At 42.6% G+C, this 18,704-nt stretch overlaps 1 protein-coding gene across 2 annotated transcripts in view; it reads right to left on the reverse strand.

The window, feature by feature from the left end:
- nkain1 (sodium/potassium transporting ATPase interacting 1) overlaps nucleotides 1-18,704 on the reverse strand; it is a 451,861-nt gene that overhangs the window by 163,605 nt on the left and 269,552 nt on the right. For both annotated transcript variants that reach the window (XM_051919007.1, XM_051919008.1), the window contains exon 2: nucleotides 1,250-1,387. In XM_051919007.1, the coding sequence (XP_051774967.1) occupies nucleotides 1,250-1,387 (138 nt within the window). The remainder of the gene's footprint in view (nucleotides 1-1,249; nucleotides 1,388-18,704) is intronic.

Genomic DNA, 18,704 nt, shown 5'->3' on the forward strand with positions numbered 1-18,704 from the left:
GTCAGGAGGAAGCCCCAGATGCTCGATTAACAACTCGGTCTAATTTAATAATAAAGTAAACTACGAGGTTAAAGTGGACATTTCAAGATTAAAGCCAAAATTTCCACTTTAATCACAAAATATACCTTTTCACCATGTCCTTAATTTTTTTCTCTGTGGCTCAAATACAGCGCTGTACATTCTGTTACTGTTGTGAAGTTGCAATAAAACAGAAGATGGTATGTGAGACTTTTAAAATGTATCGTGTCATTACGATTGGGAATATGCGACGCTTGAATGTAAAAGCACCACAAATTAATCTGTATGTTGGTATTTTCCTTCACCACATCGAACCATACATCAAACATCGAAGCGCACACATCGATCCCTTAGGATCCTCATAGAGGCTTTCTGTCACATGTAGATAGTAAACAGAGACTCCGACTTTTATCACACATTTCACGTTGACATTAAAGAGTTTTTTTCCTGCTGGTCAATGTCAAAAAAGCCAAATTAAAATCTGCTGTGACTCAATATTGTATAACAATAAGCTGTAAGAAGTTCCAAGGGGGGAAACACTTTTTATAAATCACAAAGAGGTGTAACATACCAACGAACAGCATCTGACACAAACCCAGAGGCAGTAAGCCCACGTATTGGCACAACACACACACGCAAACACATCGACGCGAGCAGCATCACACATACATAGGCTGGACCGCACTTACCTGTACTACCCACGACACCCACAAAGCTGGCACACAAACGGGTAGCTCTACAAGCACATAAAATGGACTTCAGAACACAGCACCAGAGTGGACAGCGCTAAGAAGCTGCATTTGACACGGGCAGTGCCATCCATGTTTGCAGTACATCATTCCACTCAAAGACCTCGAAGACACGGGCAGCACACAGCCGAATACTGCATCAGGAGTGTCACACACAGGTGACACAAGACATACACATGCACGGCATGATGTACACACGGACAGCAGTATTAGAATGACGCGGACAAAAAACACTACATGGGCAGCTGCACCCGCACATCCAGCATCATACATACACACTAATATGGCACTCTCTGGGCATATGTGGGCAGCCTCGCTACTGCCAAGGTGTCACGTTTTATCCACTCCTCTAATATTCTCCTTTATCGTTCAGGACAAAGTATGAAAAAGCTCATCAGACTTATCGTGTTTTTTGACGTCTTATTCACGCCTAATGCAAACAATCAAAACAAAATAACAAACCATCAATGAAAAGTTCCTACCATGATGAGGTATCTGGATCGGTACTGTATGGTGCCAAAGATGCCCAGGATGACTGCCATGATGTGGATGAAATTGGCCAGAATAGGTGCCCATTGATATCCCAGAAAATCAAAGATCTGTCTCGCCAAGGCTGCCACCTACAAGAGCAAGAAAAGAGAAAAGAGGTGAATCATGGACCCCCACACTAAACAAACAGCAACGGGCACAGTGAATAATCTGTAATTGTTAGAGACGCGATATGGAGTGAGCCTCGTGTCACATAAGGTGGGTACTTTTTGAGACACTCCAACCTGCTGACTCACACTGCGATGCATAACCACTTGAACTTTTGATGTTTGCCACCCTTCTGTGCCCACTTAGTGTGGCAGAACACCTTCAAAGCACAATTATCAGCAGAGGTATGCTTTACTAAGTGAGGAGGTCGGAAATTTTTATCTTTTTGCTCACAAAATACTCCAATGTAAGATGTCATGTACTGTTTGTGCCCAGCATACGAGACCACCGACGCCTCTCTGTCTTTTATTTACCCACAGGTTGACTTTTCCCAAAATTTTCATAAACAGCCACTGTGCCACAGAATTCAGGAGAGGGTGTTTGTAAATGTGGTGCTGGTGAAGGGCAAGGGCTGGATCTACTGTGAAGCTAATGAAGCTTAAGCTTTAGGACTCCTAATTCCCCCCCCCCCCCCCCCCCCACATAACTGGAAAACTATAAGGCACAGAAAATGTTAATTCACAGCAGTGACTTTGACATGTGAGATAATTCAGTGCAGTAATTGTTATCAAAGTATGAGATGTAGTGGTTACAGTTCTAAAACCCTGGTGGTGATCTGTCATGGAACAACCCCACCAGTCAAGACCACTGTGGTTACCCAGATCTCACTGCTTGTTGTGAAAGGACCCCCATAACAGTTCCCGTCTGGTCCTGACACACTGAAGAAATGAGCTTCTCAGCTTTAATGACATATGGGGACACTTAATTTTCTTAAATAACTAGGGGGCTTTGCCCCCTGCTCGCTTCACTCGCCCAACAGCCTGCGCTATGCGCCAGCCACTTCGCGTCTCTGCCGCTTGAGTTGTGAAGAGGGGGGCTGAACGCACCCCAAGGAGACGCGGTCGCTCCTCTGACACCCCCTCTTAAACGGTGATACAATGGGAAACACATACAGTTTTTTTTACCTCCTCTTTGCTTGATCAGCTGCTGGCTTGCTGCTGCCATGCCACATGATCTGCATCTCGCGCGGCACACTTCGGTCATATCACCTATGTCCATATATTCCTATGTCCATATATTCAATCTCTTTTCGCTTTTACCTTTTCATTGAATTTTGATTCCGTGTTTGGAATTACATCGTGACAATGCAACATATAACTGCCCTTGAGTAAATATCGTTTCTTTCTCTCGCCAAGAAATGTGTCTGACATAACCAAGCAGGACTTTTCCAAATCTCTTTGTATAAGCTCTTGTTGTCTCGCGGGATGTGAAAGTGTCTCTGAGACAATCATGTCTCGTTTCCTTCCAAGATTTTTTTTTATAATAGATATAACTTCTCGTGCTTAAAAAGTTAACAGTTTCAGAACTCTGAAACCCACTTGCTTAATGCAAACAATTTCACATCTGAGGTTTTAATTCTTACTTTTATATACAGTGATCCCCCGCCTATCACAGAAGTTATGTTCCAGACCCATCAGCAATAGGTGAAAATCCGTGATATAGAAAGACCATATAAATAAACATTTTTGTATAGTTTAAGCTTTAAAATACCCCTCCCACATGATTTAAACACATGTAAACGTATTAAAACACACTTTGTGAAGTGGGATTCAGCCTCACGTGGGGAGGCAGAGGGGGGGTAGGGGGATAAGGGGGAGAGAGAAAGAGAGCAGGCTATATCTAATCTATACTTTTAATTTTAATAATTATAACTACCAATGTAACAATAAGCTGCATGGTAATAACTCGTGGGGAAATTGGAAATTAAGGTTAAAGCTGTCTCACTTCCAGTTAAGACTATAAAATGGCATCAAAAACTCAGAATCAATATCTCCATGATGGGACAGTTAATTTTGTGAGCTGGAATGTTAAAGGCCTGAACCATGAATTAAAGAGAGAGAAAGTATTCTCTCACCTAACAGTTTTAAATGCTAAAATAGTATTTTTACAGGAGACCCACTTACTAAGCAAGGATCAGTTCCGGCTACAAAAAGACTGGACTGGCCAAATGTTCCATTCCAGCTTTACAAAGAAAACTAGAGGGGTGGGAATTCTCATATATAGAACAGTCTCATTTGTAGCATCAGATGTAGTGTCTGATCCTGAAGGGAGATACAGTATGTGATGGACATGGGCAACTTATTTAACTGCAAGATGATTTTGATAAATGTTTATGCACCCAATGTTGATGATAAGGAATTCATGCAAAATATATTTGCATCCATTCCCAATGTGAATACTCATAAAATTATAATGGCTGGGGACTTTAGTTGTGTTTTAAATCCACTCTTAGATAGGACTCCTGTTTTATTTTGCTAAACTGGAAGAATCCTAACTCTCCTCTTTTAAGTCAGTGGGAAACCGATGTTTTATACTATTTGAAATTGGAAAAAATCAAATTCTCAGTTAGAGGATCTGTGCAGAACTTTTTCAAAACCTGGCAGGATCTAATCAATAATATCTTAGAATAAGCTCTTAAAGCACCGAGGAAGCAATTCTCTCCACATTTCTTTCTCTTCTCCATTCATCTCTATTGCCCTATTAAACTAATCAATCTAGGTATGTTTACAAGCTTTAAGGTTCACCCCATTGGCCATGCTCTCTTTTTCCGGGGTGGGGGTCGCTCTGTTTTCAATCCTATTTTTTGTAAAAACTGATCTATTTGTATGGAATGATAAAAAAAAACACACTTTGTAAACACATATGATATGTGGATGTTGAGCTAAGGATATAAGTAACATAATAATAATAATATGTAATGTATATGTGCATATACTGTATGTATATATATATATATATATATATATATATACACATCTCTCTCTCTCTAACGAACTCTAGTCTAGCACGCGTAGTGACAAATGAAAAGCGTATGTACATTTTGTTATGAATTGTGACTCTGTCTACGTATTCCTGTACGTAGCAGTATGTTTTATGATTTACTAGTGTATTGCTTAAATGTTACGTATACACTAGTTATTATAAATTATAATATTGTTCTAACGAACTTTTGTCTAGCACACGTAGTGACTGCTGAAAACCGTAAGCTTTGTTATGAATTGGCTGCAAAGTACACTACAGGTAGGATGTACTTATTGAATTTTTACTCCATTTTTATTTATATACAGTGCAGGCATATATCTTCTTCTATAATACACTACCGTGGCTGTTCGTTTGTCTGTCCAGGATTTTAAATCACCTGTAGCTCTCAAACCATTTCACCTATTGACTTGAAATTTGGTAAACATATACTACGTGACATCTACTATCCGCTTTCGGGGTGATGATTTTATTACTCTTTTTATTTTTATTTTATTTTATTGTTGAATCAACTCTGGGCAGCGCGCAGCAGGGTGGCCGTGCAGTGCATGCATACGGACGCCGTTCTCATTCCCTACCACCTTCGCTAATCATTCTTGAGGCAGTTTGAAGACTTAAGTGCTAGATTAAGTGAAAGATTAAAGAAAACGTACTAAGTAATTGCAACACAAAAACTAACTTAATCAGTTTTAACGCAAAAAGATGTTGACAAAAGAAGAGAAACAGCAGATCTGCTCAGGAAGCAGCAAGCACATCAACCTCTGAGCAAACGAATGGTAAACGTACAGAGAAAGAGGATGAATACCATGAATGCTCAAGTCAAGTATATTCACTGCACATTATCGTGCGGTGCGCCGTTACTGGTGTGTTATAATTACAATAATACATTGTTGTTATTAATAGTTTAGCATAGAAAAATGCTTATTTCAACATAAAAAGTTGTCAAAAACCCATAAAAAACAGTCACTATAAAACCACAGATTTCCGCGATAGAAAATTAGATATGTTCCACAGAAAAATCCGCGATATAGAGGGGGATCACTGTATATCTGTGAAGAAACTACTTACAAGACAGAGCGTACAGGCAGGTGCTCTAGCGTCGTGTAACTTTCACAGATGGACCACTGGACTGTGTCCACTCTGAATCTGCCCCCTCCATCTCCACTATAGGGGGCTGAGGGGGACTTGGTTTCCCATTGCCACTTAAAAAAGCAGGTGTGCCTGTTCAGGGCCAGCATGAGCATTTAATCTGCTCCGGGCAAAACTGTAAACGGTGCCCCCAGACTGTACTGTTGAAAAAAATGCAGTCCCCTAAATTTTGTTGCCGCCTAGTTCACCTAAATGGCAGAACCGGCCCTGCTGTTGCTCCGGCGTTATAAAATCCTAATTCCTCCCCCTTTTCCTTTTCGGGGTTTCAAACATGAGTGACTTGGAGTGGGTGCCATTATTGGTTGGCTGTTGTATCGTTAAACACTCACGCCTCCGCCACTTCATCTATTTCTTAGCCACACAAAACTACTTCACGCGTCTGGCTTTTTTAAGGATGGACACCAAGACACAAAAGTGAACTAATTAGCGAACAACCTGGCTTTAAATCTATGACTCAACACGATGCAGAAGCTGGGACAGAATTTGCAGATAAGCTTTTCATTTCTGACAGGCGGCGCATACTAATGCAAGCCAACATCCGGCAAGTTTTGAAAGGAAACGCTTTCACAGAGACGAGACTTCTGATGTTATTTGAGCTCAGTGATAATCCAGGGGTTGGGTGATGGAAAGCGCAGAATCCCCACACAGGGAATGCAGCTGCATGTGAACAGATAAGAGTCGAATTTAAACGCTCAGTCCAACGACAAGTGGATAGGGCCTGATTTGTGATCTGGCTCACAAGGGCGTGTGCGCGACCCACCATGAGGGCCCACTGATGCTTTTCACATCACACAGATGCCTGCTTACAACATGCATGTAACACAAACCTCATTTCTGCTTTATTTTAATGTATCAGAGCTCTAAGGTGCAGAACAAAGAGTCTTATGCAAAAAAACGCATATATGCAACAAAGTCCTAAACAGACCTGCCATTGCTGTGTCCTCAAACATTATGATGGCCTGAAATGGGAGGTCTGTGTGGATAAAGTCTTGTCATTCCTACATGGATTGGTACGCAAATCCCCTTAAATGAAAGTCTGCAATGCGCACTTTAATCACGACGTCTGAATTGTTAGATGCAGAGGGGGAAATCCAGGAAAAATGTGTCGTTATCCCAAACATCATGGAGGTGGCTGCATAATGTAGCGATGAGGAATAAGAAACGCAGGTGTATTTGGTAACACAAACAGAAGAGAAGCTCATCTGTCTGATGTCTCGTGTTTTACATACCACGACAGAATAGAAAAAGAAAAAAAAAAAAACAAGACTAGGGCTGAACTGGCCATACTTGGCAACCCTTCATACAGCTGTGGCTCCATCAGGCAGCACGCTATCGGCGGTCACAAAAAGGGGCGAGCAAGACTGTGCTGGGCGGTCCACACGCAGTCGCTAAACTTGACATACCCTGCACTTTTCCAACTTGTAAACTGACGTGGGACTATGATGAGACCAGCAACTGCAGTCGGCAAGTCTGACTTACCTACGGAATAGAAGTTGCTTAATGTGACGTCCATCAGAACAAGCAGAATTTTGCTGTAATCTGCTGTTGATGCATTCTGAGATGTATTTGTTATGAATCGCTAGTAAAGTGAGGGTTATTAGCATGGCCATTGTAGTCGGGGGGGGGGTAGGATAATGATTACCCAGTGCCCACTGGGTGGGGGCCCCAAAGCCTGGGATAAAAGGTTTGTTTTCGTGAGGAAGGGGCCCACATTTGAATGATTATGTATGGGGCCCAGAGTTCTCTGCTACGCCCCTGGTTATTAGTAATGTAACCACACACAAACACACATGTGAAAATCCACTGCCCCCCCCCCCCCCCCGACTAAAGTTGTCCTGGTGCCGATCCTGACTAAATGACAGACCGACGCTTACAGAACTAGCCCGTGAAAAACACTCCCAGAGGACAACTAAACTGCTTTACTCCTGGGTCAGTGGTGTCAATTTGGCTGGCGTTTCACTTTATTTCTTGCCAAACCAAACTTCAGATTTTATTCCGAATTCAATTTTGCATGAATCGCCGGCTCAGCACTCTGTCTTAAGTGCTACTCTTATCATGACGAATGACCTGACGCTACACTAACAGGAACATCTCTACCTTACCTGCACCAACTGGTTTAATGCAACCATCTGAAAAGACGAAGGAAGGACCTAATGAGGGGCCTTAAAGAGGATTAACCTTCAGTCGGCTCAAGTGTCATCTGCCTCTGGCTTTAACTCAAGCTGTTTTAACCATTGTCACAACAAGAGCTGCACAGTGGCGCAGTGGTTAGCGCAGCTGCTTCTCCTCTTCAAGAACAACATCAACATGTATTTATATAGCACATTTTCATACAAATGGTGTAGCTCATAGTGCTTTACAAGATGAAGAAAGAAACATTTATATGAAACAAAAATAAGATTAGGCAATACTAAGTAACAAAGAATAAAGTGAGGTCAGATGGCCAAGACAACAGAAAAAAAAAAATCCAGATGGGCTGTAGAAAAAAAAAAAACCAAAATCTGCAGGGGTTCCATGGCCAAGAGACCACCCAGCCCCCACTGGGCATTTCACCTAACATAAATAATCTAAATCAGTCCTCATAGTTATCAGGCTTCATGCTCCAGTGACCAGGGTCCAAATAGCCATTCAGTTAGTGGCTGTGTAGACTCCCTGTCCCTTCCCTTCATGCAGTTATTGGATTTCTTCTTCCCTCATACCAGTGACTAACAGGTTACACTCATTGGCGTCTCTCAATTAGCCTGCTGTGTGTAATGCCATGGATGGACTGCTGCTGGCTCCACACTTTTCCATGCCTTGTGCTTGCTACGGCCCCCCATGAGTATTTCAAAATGAATTGCCCGATTACTGGCATACTGAACACTGAGAGCACCGCCCATCGCCCCGTTGTTCCTTTTCCTGCGCCACCATTCTTTTCAGTCGCCAGCTGCCACTGTACTGTTGGAGGTAACAGCTGACACATAATTTATTTTCGTTGAGGTGGGCTTTTTCTTCTTTCGTATGTAATTTCATTTCCCGGTTTCTCTCTCTCTTTCTCAATTCTAATTTGTCCTCCTCACTAACACAGCCTTGCAGCTCCGCGTTATTAAATATACCTGTCAGCGCTCGCTGATGTAATGCGATTACGTTGTCAGATTGCCTCAGAAATTCTTAACCATTCTCCTGTTTATCCAGCTGTGATATGACATCGGTGCCAGTGGTCCAGTTATACACTTCAGTGACAGTTAATCCCGAATTGTAACACGGGATTATTTTCCCTGTCAGGCACAGCAAGAACATGGCGTTCTGTTCCTATAATATGCAAAGTACAGCCCAAAACTCTGCACACTCAAGCGAGCATACCTCGACAATTAATTCGTGATAAATTAGTGAAAATAAACAAGTCTGACAGGGTATTTTGTGTCTCGAGAAAGGATGGCCAGCTTTGCTGTAAGTGCTCCACTAACGCGTAACGCGGGACGGCGGAGTGCGTCAGGAGAGACTCGCGGAAGGCTCAGCAAAAACCGCGCTCGTCCAAATGCTGCCGTCTTCTTTGCATTTAAAACCGACCCCTTAAATCTCCACGATCACATTCTTCATCAGCTCTCCGGTTTTGTTGAAGGTCTCCATTTCTTTATTAAGTCCGCTTTTCACAGTCTTTGATCTACCGCTAAATTGGGTTCTACTGGTACCACACAGCTTCAATATCCAATGCGGGTTAATGCATTAGGCTTTAATACATCGCTGCACGTTCGAGCTCCTTGTTGACATCTCGACAGCACAACATGCCCAGATCAAGGCCCTCACCACATCGGCACAGGACACTGCCGGATTTCTGCCACCCTTCCATGATCTCCTGCTTCATTTCTTTGCCGGTGTTCTGTCGATTTGTGTTGCCTTGTTGAAATAAGCTACACATGCAAATATTTACAAGTTTAAAAATGAAAACGTCGAAATGAACATAACATTTTTTCTAAGGTTGCACATACCAGTCATGTTCGGTTGACAATCACAACAATGTTGGACAAAAAAAACATTAAAATGGAAAAGGCATTGGATTGAGGCATTGGATACGTTTGCTACTAATGGGTTAAACGACAAATAATAATTTTAGTAGGGTCTGTTTTAATCCACCTTATTTTATCTATTTATTTAAGAAACTTATGCGTTGACTGTTGTTTAGAATAGATGTATACTACGCATGTGCAGAAGCACATTTCTATAGGTTGCGTGGTTCGAGAGAACACCGTCTGCTATTAAAGCTTTCGCCAGAGTATTATTATTATTATGATTATATTACAAACCAAATAATGATTAGTATCTTTCCTCAGTCCTCCCAACCTTACCACCACTACATTTACATTCACTTTTATCAAAGGCGTCTGAAAACATTTATGGGAATGGCGCTATATAAATAGAACGTATTATTAATATTTATTATACAATTTGTCACATTTCTGTTGGTTTTCCAATTGGAGCACAGGCTAGTCAAGCGACGTGTTTATTATCACACAGTGTGTGTGGTGGGATTTGAACCCACAACGACAGGATTTGGAGTCCAAAGCCTTAACCTCTATGCCATACTGCTTTACTGTACCAAAAAATGCATCCCTTTAGGGAGGCAAATCAGTGTTTCTCAAACCTAGACGAGTCGTCAATTTAAGTTAAAAAATCCGCAATCGGTTTCACGTTTTAGGGGGCTTCTGATTGCAGATTGCAGTCCTGCAACCAGTTTGCTCCTGAACTGAAACGACTGTCATTAAGTCCAGTTACGAGCAGATGGCTGCCTGTTATACAACGCACGCTTCATTAAGAAAGCCAACGAACGTGGACAAGTTCGAACTCTTCCAGTTCCGTATCAGTCTCGTCCCAAAAAAGTGAATCAAATAAGAATTTTAAAAAGAACATACAACCAAAATGTTGTAATGTTTACATTTGCTTTTTTTAACCATGAAGTGTGGCGAGCGACAGCAGTCGTGGTCACCTGTGGTTTAGTATTACCAAACGAAAACATGAAGCCTTCTAAAGACGTTCGCGTGCTCCTTGGTCTCAAGGCTTCACAAAAAACATTGGAGCTACAAGCCAACGTGCATCTGGGCATCGTCTCTGTGGTTAATACAGGAAAGCGCAAAGAGTGCAGAGCCGCTCGGCCGGCCTCGAGCAACACACAAGCGCACCGATGTTGCAGACGAGTCAGCCGCCTGCAGACTACAGCATATATAACTCGCTGCACTCAATTCACTCACCCCGATTTCGACAGACCTGTGCAAATCAGACACGTTTACCGATTAAAAGACAAACGGACACCACATTTGATTAACTCGTAAACACCCGTGTGTCGAGTTACAGTACTTTTGGACGAGTACGTCCGAATTTCATCGATGTGCGCTGTATTTAAATTTTGAATATGGTTTACTGTTACATGTAATTTGTGCCATTATGGGAACACTTTGATCACAGAAATGTTATTTCTGACTAAGCAGGTAATATTTTTATCTTATACAATTGACAAGATGAAAAGTCATCATTTTACCACAACGTAGAGATTTCGAGTGGCTTTCAGACTCGGAGCTCCGTCGTAGTAGGCAGTTCAAATAGAACTTCCAATTGCACATAAACGCAGCGTTACTCTGACATTCTGTCACCCATCCATCCATTTTCCCAAACCCGTTTCTATAAAGCAGAGTCGCGGGGAATTCGTGATGCCTATGCCACCAAGTATTGACCACAAGTTGATAACAATCCCGGACAGGACGACAGTTCATCTCAGCTCTATAGCTCGCAAGTTACTTATATTCCTACCCAAATCATATATATTTGACCCCTGCTGGACACCTTTCTTAACGTCAGCCAGTTCTGATTAAGGGTCTCCTCACCATAACCCTCTGCTTCCAATGTCTGAGCCAATTCTGCACCCATACATCACCCTGAGTTCCCACCTCTTTTAGTTTGATGCCAAGCCTCTCATGTGGCACCTTATCAAATGCTTCCTGAAAATCAAGATAAATAATATCATGTGCCACTCTAATCATATCCTTTTGTTGCTTCCTTATAGAATTCCAGCATGTTAGTAAAACACGACCTCCCTCTTCTGAACACATGCTGACTGTTCAGTAAAACTCCAGTTCTTGTCATGTGTGGCTCAATCTTATTCTTAATAATTACTTCCATTAATTTTCAAGTGATGCACATTAAGCTTACTGGCCTATAGTTGCTTGGATCTGCCCGGTCACCCTTTTTATATAACGGCATATTTATCATTTTCCAGTCCTTCGGAATTTCCCCAGTGCGCAGTGACTTCCTAAAAATACGAGTCAAGGGTTTATGTATGTACTCGCTAACCTCCTTACAAAGTCGAGGGTAAATAGCTTCTGGTCCTGGAGATAGATGCACTTCAAATATTTTTGCACGTCTTGATAGCCTGTTACATCATACTCTGCCCATCCTTCATTATTCTAGCGTCCATGTATCCAGTGTCACCTCGAAATTCTACGTTTTGGATACACGAAGCTGCATTCTCACTTACGGGGGAAAAAAACTTCACGCGCAGCGCGCGGCGAAAACCCAGCACGAGGGGGTGTGTCTCAGTGTCTGACGTCATTTTTGCTGTGCGGACCTGGCGATCAGCGCGGATCTGTCATCTATAAAACAGGCTTTAGTTTACGCTACTTACATTTATGAGTCTCAGCCTCTCAAAACACATTATGCGATTCATTTTTAGTACAGACACCGTTAGGCACTACATCAAACAAAGGATGGTTGACTGAGATGTGCACAACTGACTTTTGTTTGACCCGACTACAAAATCAGAACTGAACAAAAAGAAGGGCTTCTGCCTAAACTCTTAAAAATAAAGATACCTGAGCAGTTCTTCAGAAAGATGCCATTGAGGAGCCATTTTTGATTCCTAAAAGACGCATCCACCTGAAGGTTCCTGAAATAAACTTTATTTCTTGAGATCCATAACCTACTCCATATAGTAAACAAGCATGAAAAAAATGTAACGGATTTGTTAAATACCACTGGGTTGTGATTTATAAAGGACTCTTGCTCACAATAGCACAGTCTAAGTGCAGGTTTTCTTAATCTGTTAGTGTCCTGCTTGGTAGCCTTCCAAACATTAAAAATTTCAGTTTGTTTTCTACATATTAGGTCGTTTATCAAAGCAAAAAAAAATTTCATATGCAAAGAATCCTTTCCAGAATGAAATGGTGCTTTGTCAAACAATGGCTCTACGAGGAGCCGCACGCCCCAGTAAAGAACCATAAAGTGCCATTAAAGAACCAGGATTTTTAAGAGTATACCACGCTGTAATTGCCAATTTGACACGTGCGCAGTTAAACTCAGGTCATGTGACTCGACTTCAAGTCCTGTCACATGCTCTTCATTGCTTAATATATTCAGAATGTCGAGTTAAATCGGGCAAGATTGACCGAAAAAATTTAGCAGGCATTTATCTACAACCATAAAAAGATGGAAAGACTGGCGTCTAATTGCTTACAAATCAAAAGACGACTGCGGAACTTCAATCAGTCTAGCTTGGGAAATAGCTCACCGTGGACGGGAAAGAAAATGACAGCCCGGCCAAACTGCAGCAGTTAAAAACAGGGCAGCTTGTAGTTATTGTGGACTTAGCTATAAGTGTAGAGGCGCTCCGAGTATCGAAAACGGTCTGCGTGCTATTGAAAGTAAAGTCTGCATGACTGACGATTCAACACTTTTAGCATTCATCTCCCAAGACTGAATTCAGATCACACAACACAAATCTACTGCCCCGATTCGCGCAATCAGAGCACTGAGCAAGACAGTTAAATATGCGGGTCCAATGGCCAGCTGTCTCTCGCGCGCGCTGTGTCTCTGGTTTTGGGGGTTAGCTGTGTTTTGTCCAACCATTAAAATGAGAGACGACGCCTGATATGAATTATTTTGACTGTGGTGTGATTACTGGTGCCAGACTTGGTGGCTTCAGCATCCAGCTGTCCTTCTGCGATTTTCACACACTACAGTCACTTGAATTTACAGAGAATGGTGTGATAAACAAAAAAAATCTTGCTATTGAGAGAGGTCAGTGGAGAACGGCCACGCTTGTTCGGGCTAATGGAAAGGCCACAAACACTCGCATTACGACAGCAGTGTGCAGAAGGGCATCTCTGAGTGTGCGATGTGTCAGATCTCAAAATGGATGGCTACAGCTGCAGAAGACCACATTAGCTAAGAATAGAAAGATGAGGCTACAGCTAGCACAAGATAGCCAAAACAGGGTGAATGAGGATTGAAAAAATGTTATCTGGTTTGATGAATCTTGAATTCTAACATGACATGCAGGTGGTAGGGTCAGAATTTGGAGTACCTACCCATGGATTTACCCTACTGTGTGTCAATGGCACGGGCTTGTGGTGTTAGTGCAGTTGGGTGAGCAGTGTTTCATCTCACACATTATGGCTCTTAATAACAATTAAGCACCAAAGAAAAGTAATACATTTTTAATGATCAAAAAAATGTTTTTTTCAGAATAATAAAAGGATAAGTTCCTAGCTGTTCATCTCTAGTTGCAATATTTTTGCCATTGCAACAGATGGCGCATCACAAACATTAACACTGCTTTTATGAATCTCACACCAAATGGCATATAACAGAGACATACGCATTGTAATTGTCATTCCAACAGATGGCGCATCACAGACATTAACACTGCTTCTATGAATCCCATACCAAGTGGCATATAACAGAGGTGTAGCCATTGCATGGTGCATTGCAAATGATAACATGGTGGTCTGTATTGATTTTATAGATTTCAGACCTTCTTAGATGGGTAGCACAGCTAGTGACAAATAAAAGGGTGTCTGTGAATCTGTGTATCTGTCTGGTTACTGCGTCTCAGTCATTCTAACAGATGGCACATCACAAACATTTTTGGTAAAAAATTGCATTGCATTTGTCATTCCAACAGATGGTGCATCACAAACATTAACACTGCTTTTATGAATCCCATAACAAATGGCATATAACAGAGACAGAGGCATTTCATGGTGCACTGAAAAGGTTAATGATGAGGTCTATGTTGATTACTTAGATTTCAACCTGTCTTTGACAGCCAGTAGTTCAATAAACTGAAAAATATTCAGGAATCATAGAAAAGCAAATTGTAACCACAGAAGGCAACAACAAACACAACACCTAACCTGACTTACGCATACTCTCAACATTGCTCTGTAAAAAGGGGTCCTTATAGAATTAAAATTTAATGATGTCAGCATAGGTCAGTGAGAGGGGCCAGATAGGCACATTGAACCCCAGAGGAAAAAGGGCAAAAAGAAAAAGGGAGAATTAAGGATTAACATTAATGACATGGTGCATGTCCCCCAGTGACCAGCTCCGAAACGAAGTGCTCAGCAGCTTACCATATTGGAGCCAGATGATCCACGTCACCAAAATTCAAGTAAAGTGAGAGTCTAGAAAGAGGATTTCCAGACATTTATGGAAAGTGAGACAGGAAATTTCCAGCATTATGCTAAGAAGAGTTCAGCTGAGATGGTATCCTGAAGGAATAAACTCTGCTGGACAGAAGTCAGGGTATGAGAAGAGATGACCGGTAGAATAAATAAATGAGGCAAAAGGGGTATATTAATAGAGAAAATACCAAATAAGCAATTGGAAACAAAACGCAGAAACTGGAGGGCAGTCCCAAAACATGGAGAAAAGTGCCAGGAACATTTAAAGGACACCAGCGACAGATACAGCAATGTACACATTTAAACTGCGTATTCTGATATTGTGGGTTTTGGAGGATGCTGACATATTGTCAAAGTTAGCTTTCTATGAGATTGGGGGTGAACAAAGGATGCCATGCTGTCAGACTGAAAATGTACATCTCTTTGTGAACCCAGCGTACCCTTTTTCAAATGGATAATGCACCACATCACAAAGCACACATCATTCAAAGGTGGTTCTTTGAACATGATGGGGACTTCGGTTTACTCCAATTGCCTACACAGTCCCCATATTGCAACTGGAAGGCTTGTGGTATGAATGTGTGGCAGAAAAAATCTAAAGGAACGGAGTGAGGCACTCGAGTCAAAATCCCAGAGGCATGTCTCCTGGATCTTGTTGAGTCAAAGCCTCGAAGACTTTAGGCAGTTCTGGAAGCAAAAGAAAGCATCGCTATCACCTAATGGAGGTTCTGTTTTCTTCTATCTAGGATTGTTAGCTGGCTCGAAAAGGCCAATGATACGCATTTATGTAATCCGTGAAAGAGATTTGTGCTAAGAAATAAGCTGCGTGACAGGTTGTGTCTCATAGTGTTTCAATGGGTTAAATTAAATATTTGATTTTAGGGGTTTGACTGCACTTCCTGGTTTCTTAACCATCGTTGTAATGCGGCTCACATGTGAGCACACGCGGCCGCTCATACATACTTAGTTAGTTGCTGTAGTAGTAGTGAGCAATGCACTGGTGTCGGCACATTTTAATAGAGAGGGAAGAGAGGTAAAAACAAACACGTGAGATGATCAGTTGGAGGTAAGAACCTTACTAGAGAGATCAGGAGCGACGCCATCGGATCTGCCGATTATTAACCCAGAGTTAGCCCTAAGAAATTAAAAGGATTTTTTCTTTTTGTTTAAAAAACTGCTAATATAAATATTAATATGCAGTACCTAGTTGACTGTGTAACATAAAATAGGACTCTGTAAATCTCCCTATCTCAATTAATGTGCTTACAATAGTATAATCTATTACACATGTAAAGGACAGCCGGGTCCCATGCCCGGGAGGGACGCCTATGCTACATCTATTCCGGGGGAGCAGCCGTGGACTGTTCAATACCTCCCCCGGGACGCTTGGTGGCAGCCTCCCTGGCAGCCAATGATTCCCCAACCCGGCGCATGGCTCCATGGGAGATGGAGTCCTCCACAGCCTGGTTGGGGGCTCGGATGGCCGCCAGGGGGAGTTGCGTGGAGTCAGCAGCCTGGCTGGTCATACCTTCAGCCCCACCCAGAAGGGCAATTAGGACCAGGTGGCCAAGCACCTGGAACACTTCCGGGTGGGATATAAAAAGGGCCAGCCACCACCACTCAGGGAGCCAGAGTTGGGAGGAAGGAGGACGAAGCTTGTGGTGGAGTGGTGGGAGAGAAAGAGTGAGTTATTGTGTGGTGGAGAAAGAGGTGCTTTTGAGACTGTGTATTACCTGTGGGTCATGGGGAAGACGTGCGCCCACAGGTGAAGAAGAAAATAAAGCCCTTGTATTTTATAGTGCCTCTGTGTCGTTCTGTGCCGGGTCGGGCGCTATATAGCACTCTCTTTTACACACAATATAACTGGGCCAAAGAAAGTAATAACTTCCTCCTCCCCTAGGCCTTTAACTTGATAAAAACTCTCCACTACCCAGGGAGCACAACCAATGGCTGTTGGCGAGATGCGTAAAGTGGCGACATTCCAGTCCACTGATTGTGTGGATTTCAGCGAACAGAAGGGAACAGTGACGGCTCGCTGGATTAAGGAGGAACACAGGATGGGACAGAATCCCTCAGTGAGAAGAGGAGAGAGCAGGAGGAGAGTATCAAGGACTTTATCAGTGGAACGACATGGTGGTCATCTCACTCTGTCCAGCAAAGAACCCGCGGGTACCAATTGAGGTGGCAGTGCAACACTGGGAGGAATACGCTGAGGTACGGGGGTCCCGGAAATGGGAAAGGAAAACCTCATGGACTGATTTGATGGTGTTTTAATTCTATTCTTCTATTAATTCTGTTTTTCTATAGAATTATTTAACATGATTTGATTGGAGATTGATTGATTGATTGATTTGTTTGTTTGTTTTGCACTGTGACACTTTAATTCTCTGTTCTACAACAAACACTGTACACTAGCCTGCTTCCTCACTTGCTACTGGTTTATCTCAATCACAAACTACAAGGTGTCCCAATGGGGTGATGCCCATGGCTGCTGGACACTGGGACATCACTGTTATAGTTTATCAAAGTGATAAACTATGACAAATAGCAGAAGTGACCAGAAGAGGAATGGCAGGACACATGCAAAGATCAAAACCGAACATCTGTCCTATCTTTCAAAAATACCAAAGCCCTAATCAAAAGCTGAAGTCTAAGAATCAGAAAAAGGGGTCAGAAACGACGTAGGAACAAAATAACAAAAGGCTCTCGTGAATTCTTTTTAATATATCCGCAAACTCAGATAACCAATGGACAAATTGAGGAGAACTTTATAAGTATGACCTCGAAAGTGTAAACATGCGACTTCTGGGTCAGTTGCCTCGTAATTCATACAAAACATATCGGTTGTCGACTTCCCAAAATGGCGTCAAAATGACACCAAAAACCAAAATCAAATACCTGAAGTTCTAACAGTCACAAGCTGTAACCAGAAGTCGCTCCAAGAGTGGCGAGTGCAGCAGCGGCAGGACTACGAGCTGAAGCCAAATCCCAGTTCTGCTGTGCTGTGATTCCCCGAGTTGAGCTGCTCCATCCGGCACAAGGCAGGCCTTTAAAGTAGCATTAATAACCCTGGCCTAGTTTGGTTAGGAGGACTCGGAGTCCCTCGTGCACACACCTCGTTTCCCAAGACTGAATTTTCACCAAGTGGATTTTTACCAAACATGTTGGCTGGAACGACTAATTGTACAGGGAAAGAGGAATACGGAGCAGAGAGAGGAAGCGAGCGCCGGCGGGCCGTCACGACAGTACTGATGCACACAGCCTCCTGCTTCTTATTCAGTGCTGTCACTCCAGCCGCACACGTCGGCGAGTCTAATGGCCCAGTTCCTGTAAGGGATCGCTTAGCCACTGAAGTGCCATTGCTCTTTCAGCACTGCCACTGGGGCAGCACACATCATTACCACTGTCCCAGTTTCAGGAACAGACAGCCATTATAGGAGCTTTTCTTATTTTTAGTTGGTTGTTATTGCAGTGCGACTGTATTGATCTGTGACTGTGGCCGGCTGGGCGACTTTTGCAACACGGGATGGGAGGTGAAGCAAATACTGCAACATGCATGGGCTGCTTTTGCACCTCCGTTGTTACATAAAACCTTTCATCCCTCAAGATAATAAAAATAAAAATCTTAAGATGATGCCCCATTCAGGAGGTCGGCCATTAGCCAGACACATCTTGGAGAGTCAATTTCCTCTCAGACTGTAAAGACGTGTGCTTGGGTTTGGAGATCTGGGCAACAAAACAAAACAGGAGCAGCGTGTTATCGACAGGGTTCATGGTGTATTCAATGTGTTTGGATACGGGGTAGCATGCAACTGCAAAATGCCACCGGCAGATTACCATT

Source organism: Erpetoichthys calabaricus, chromosome 14 (assembly GCF_900747795.2).
Source record: "Erpetoichthys calabaricus chromosome 14, fErpCal1.3, whole genome shotgun sequence".
Taxonomy (NCBI): Eukaryota; Metazoa; Chordata; class Cladistia; order Polypteriformes; family Polypteridae; genus Erpetoichthys; species Erpetoichthys calabaricus.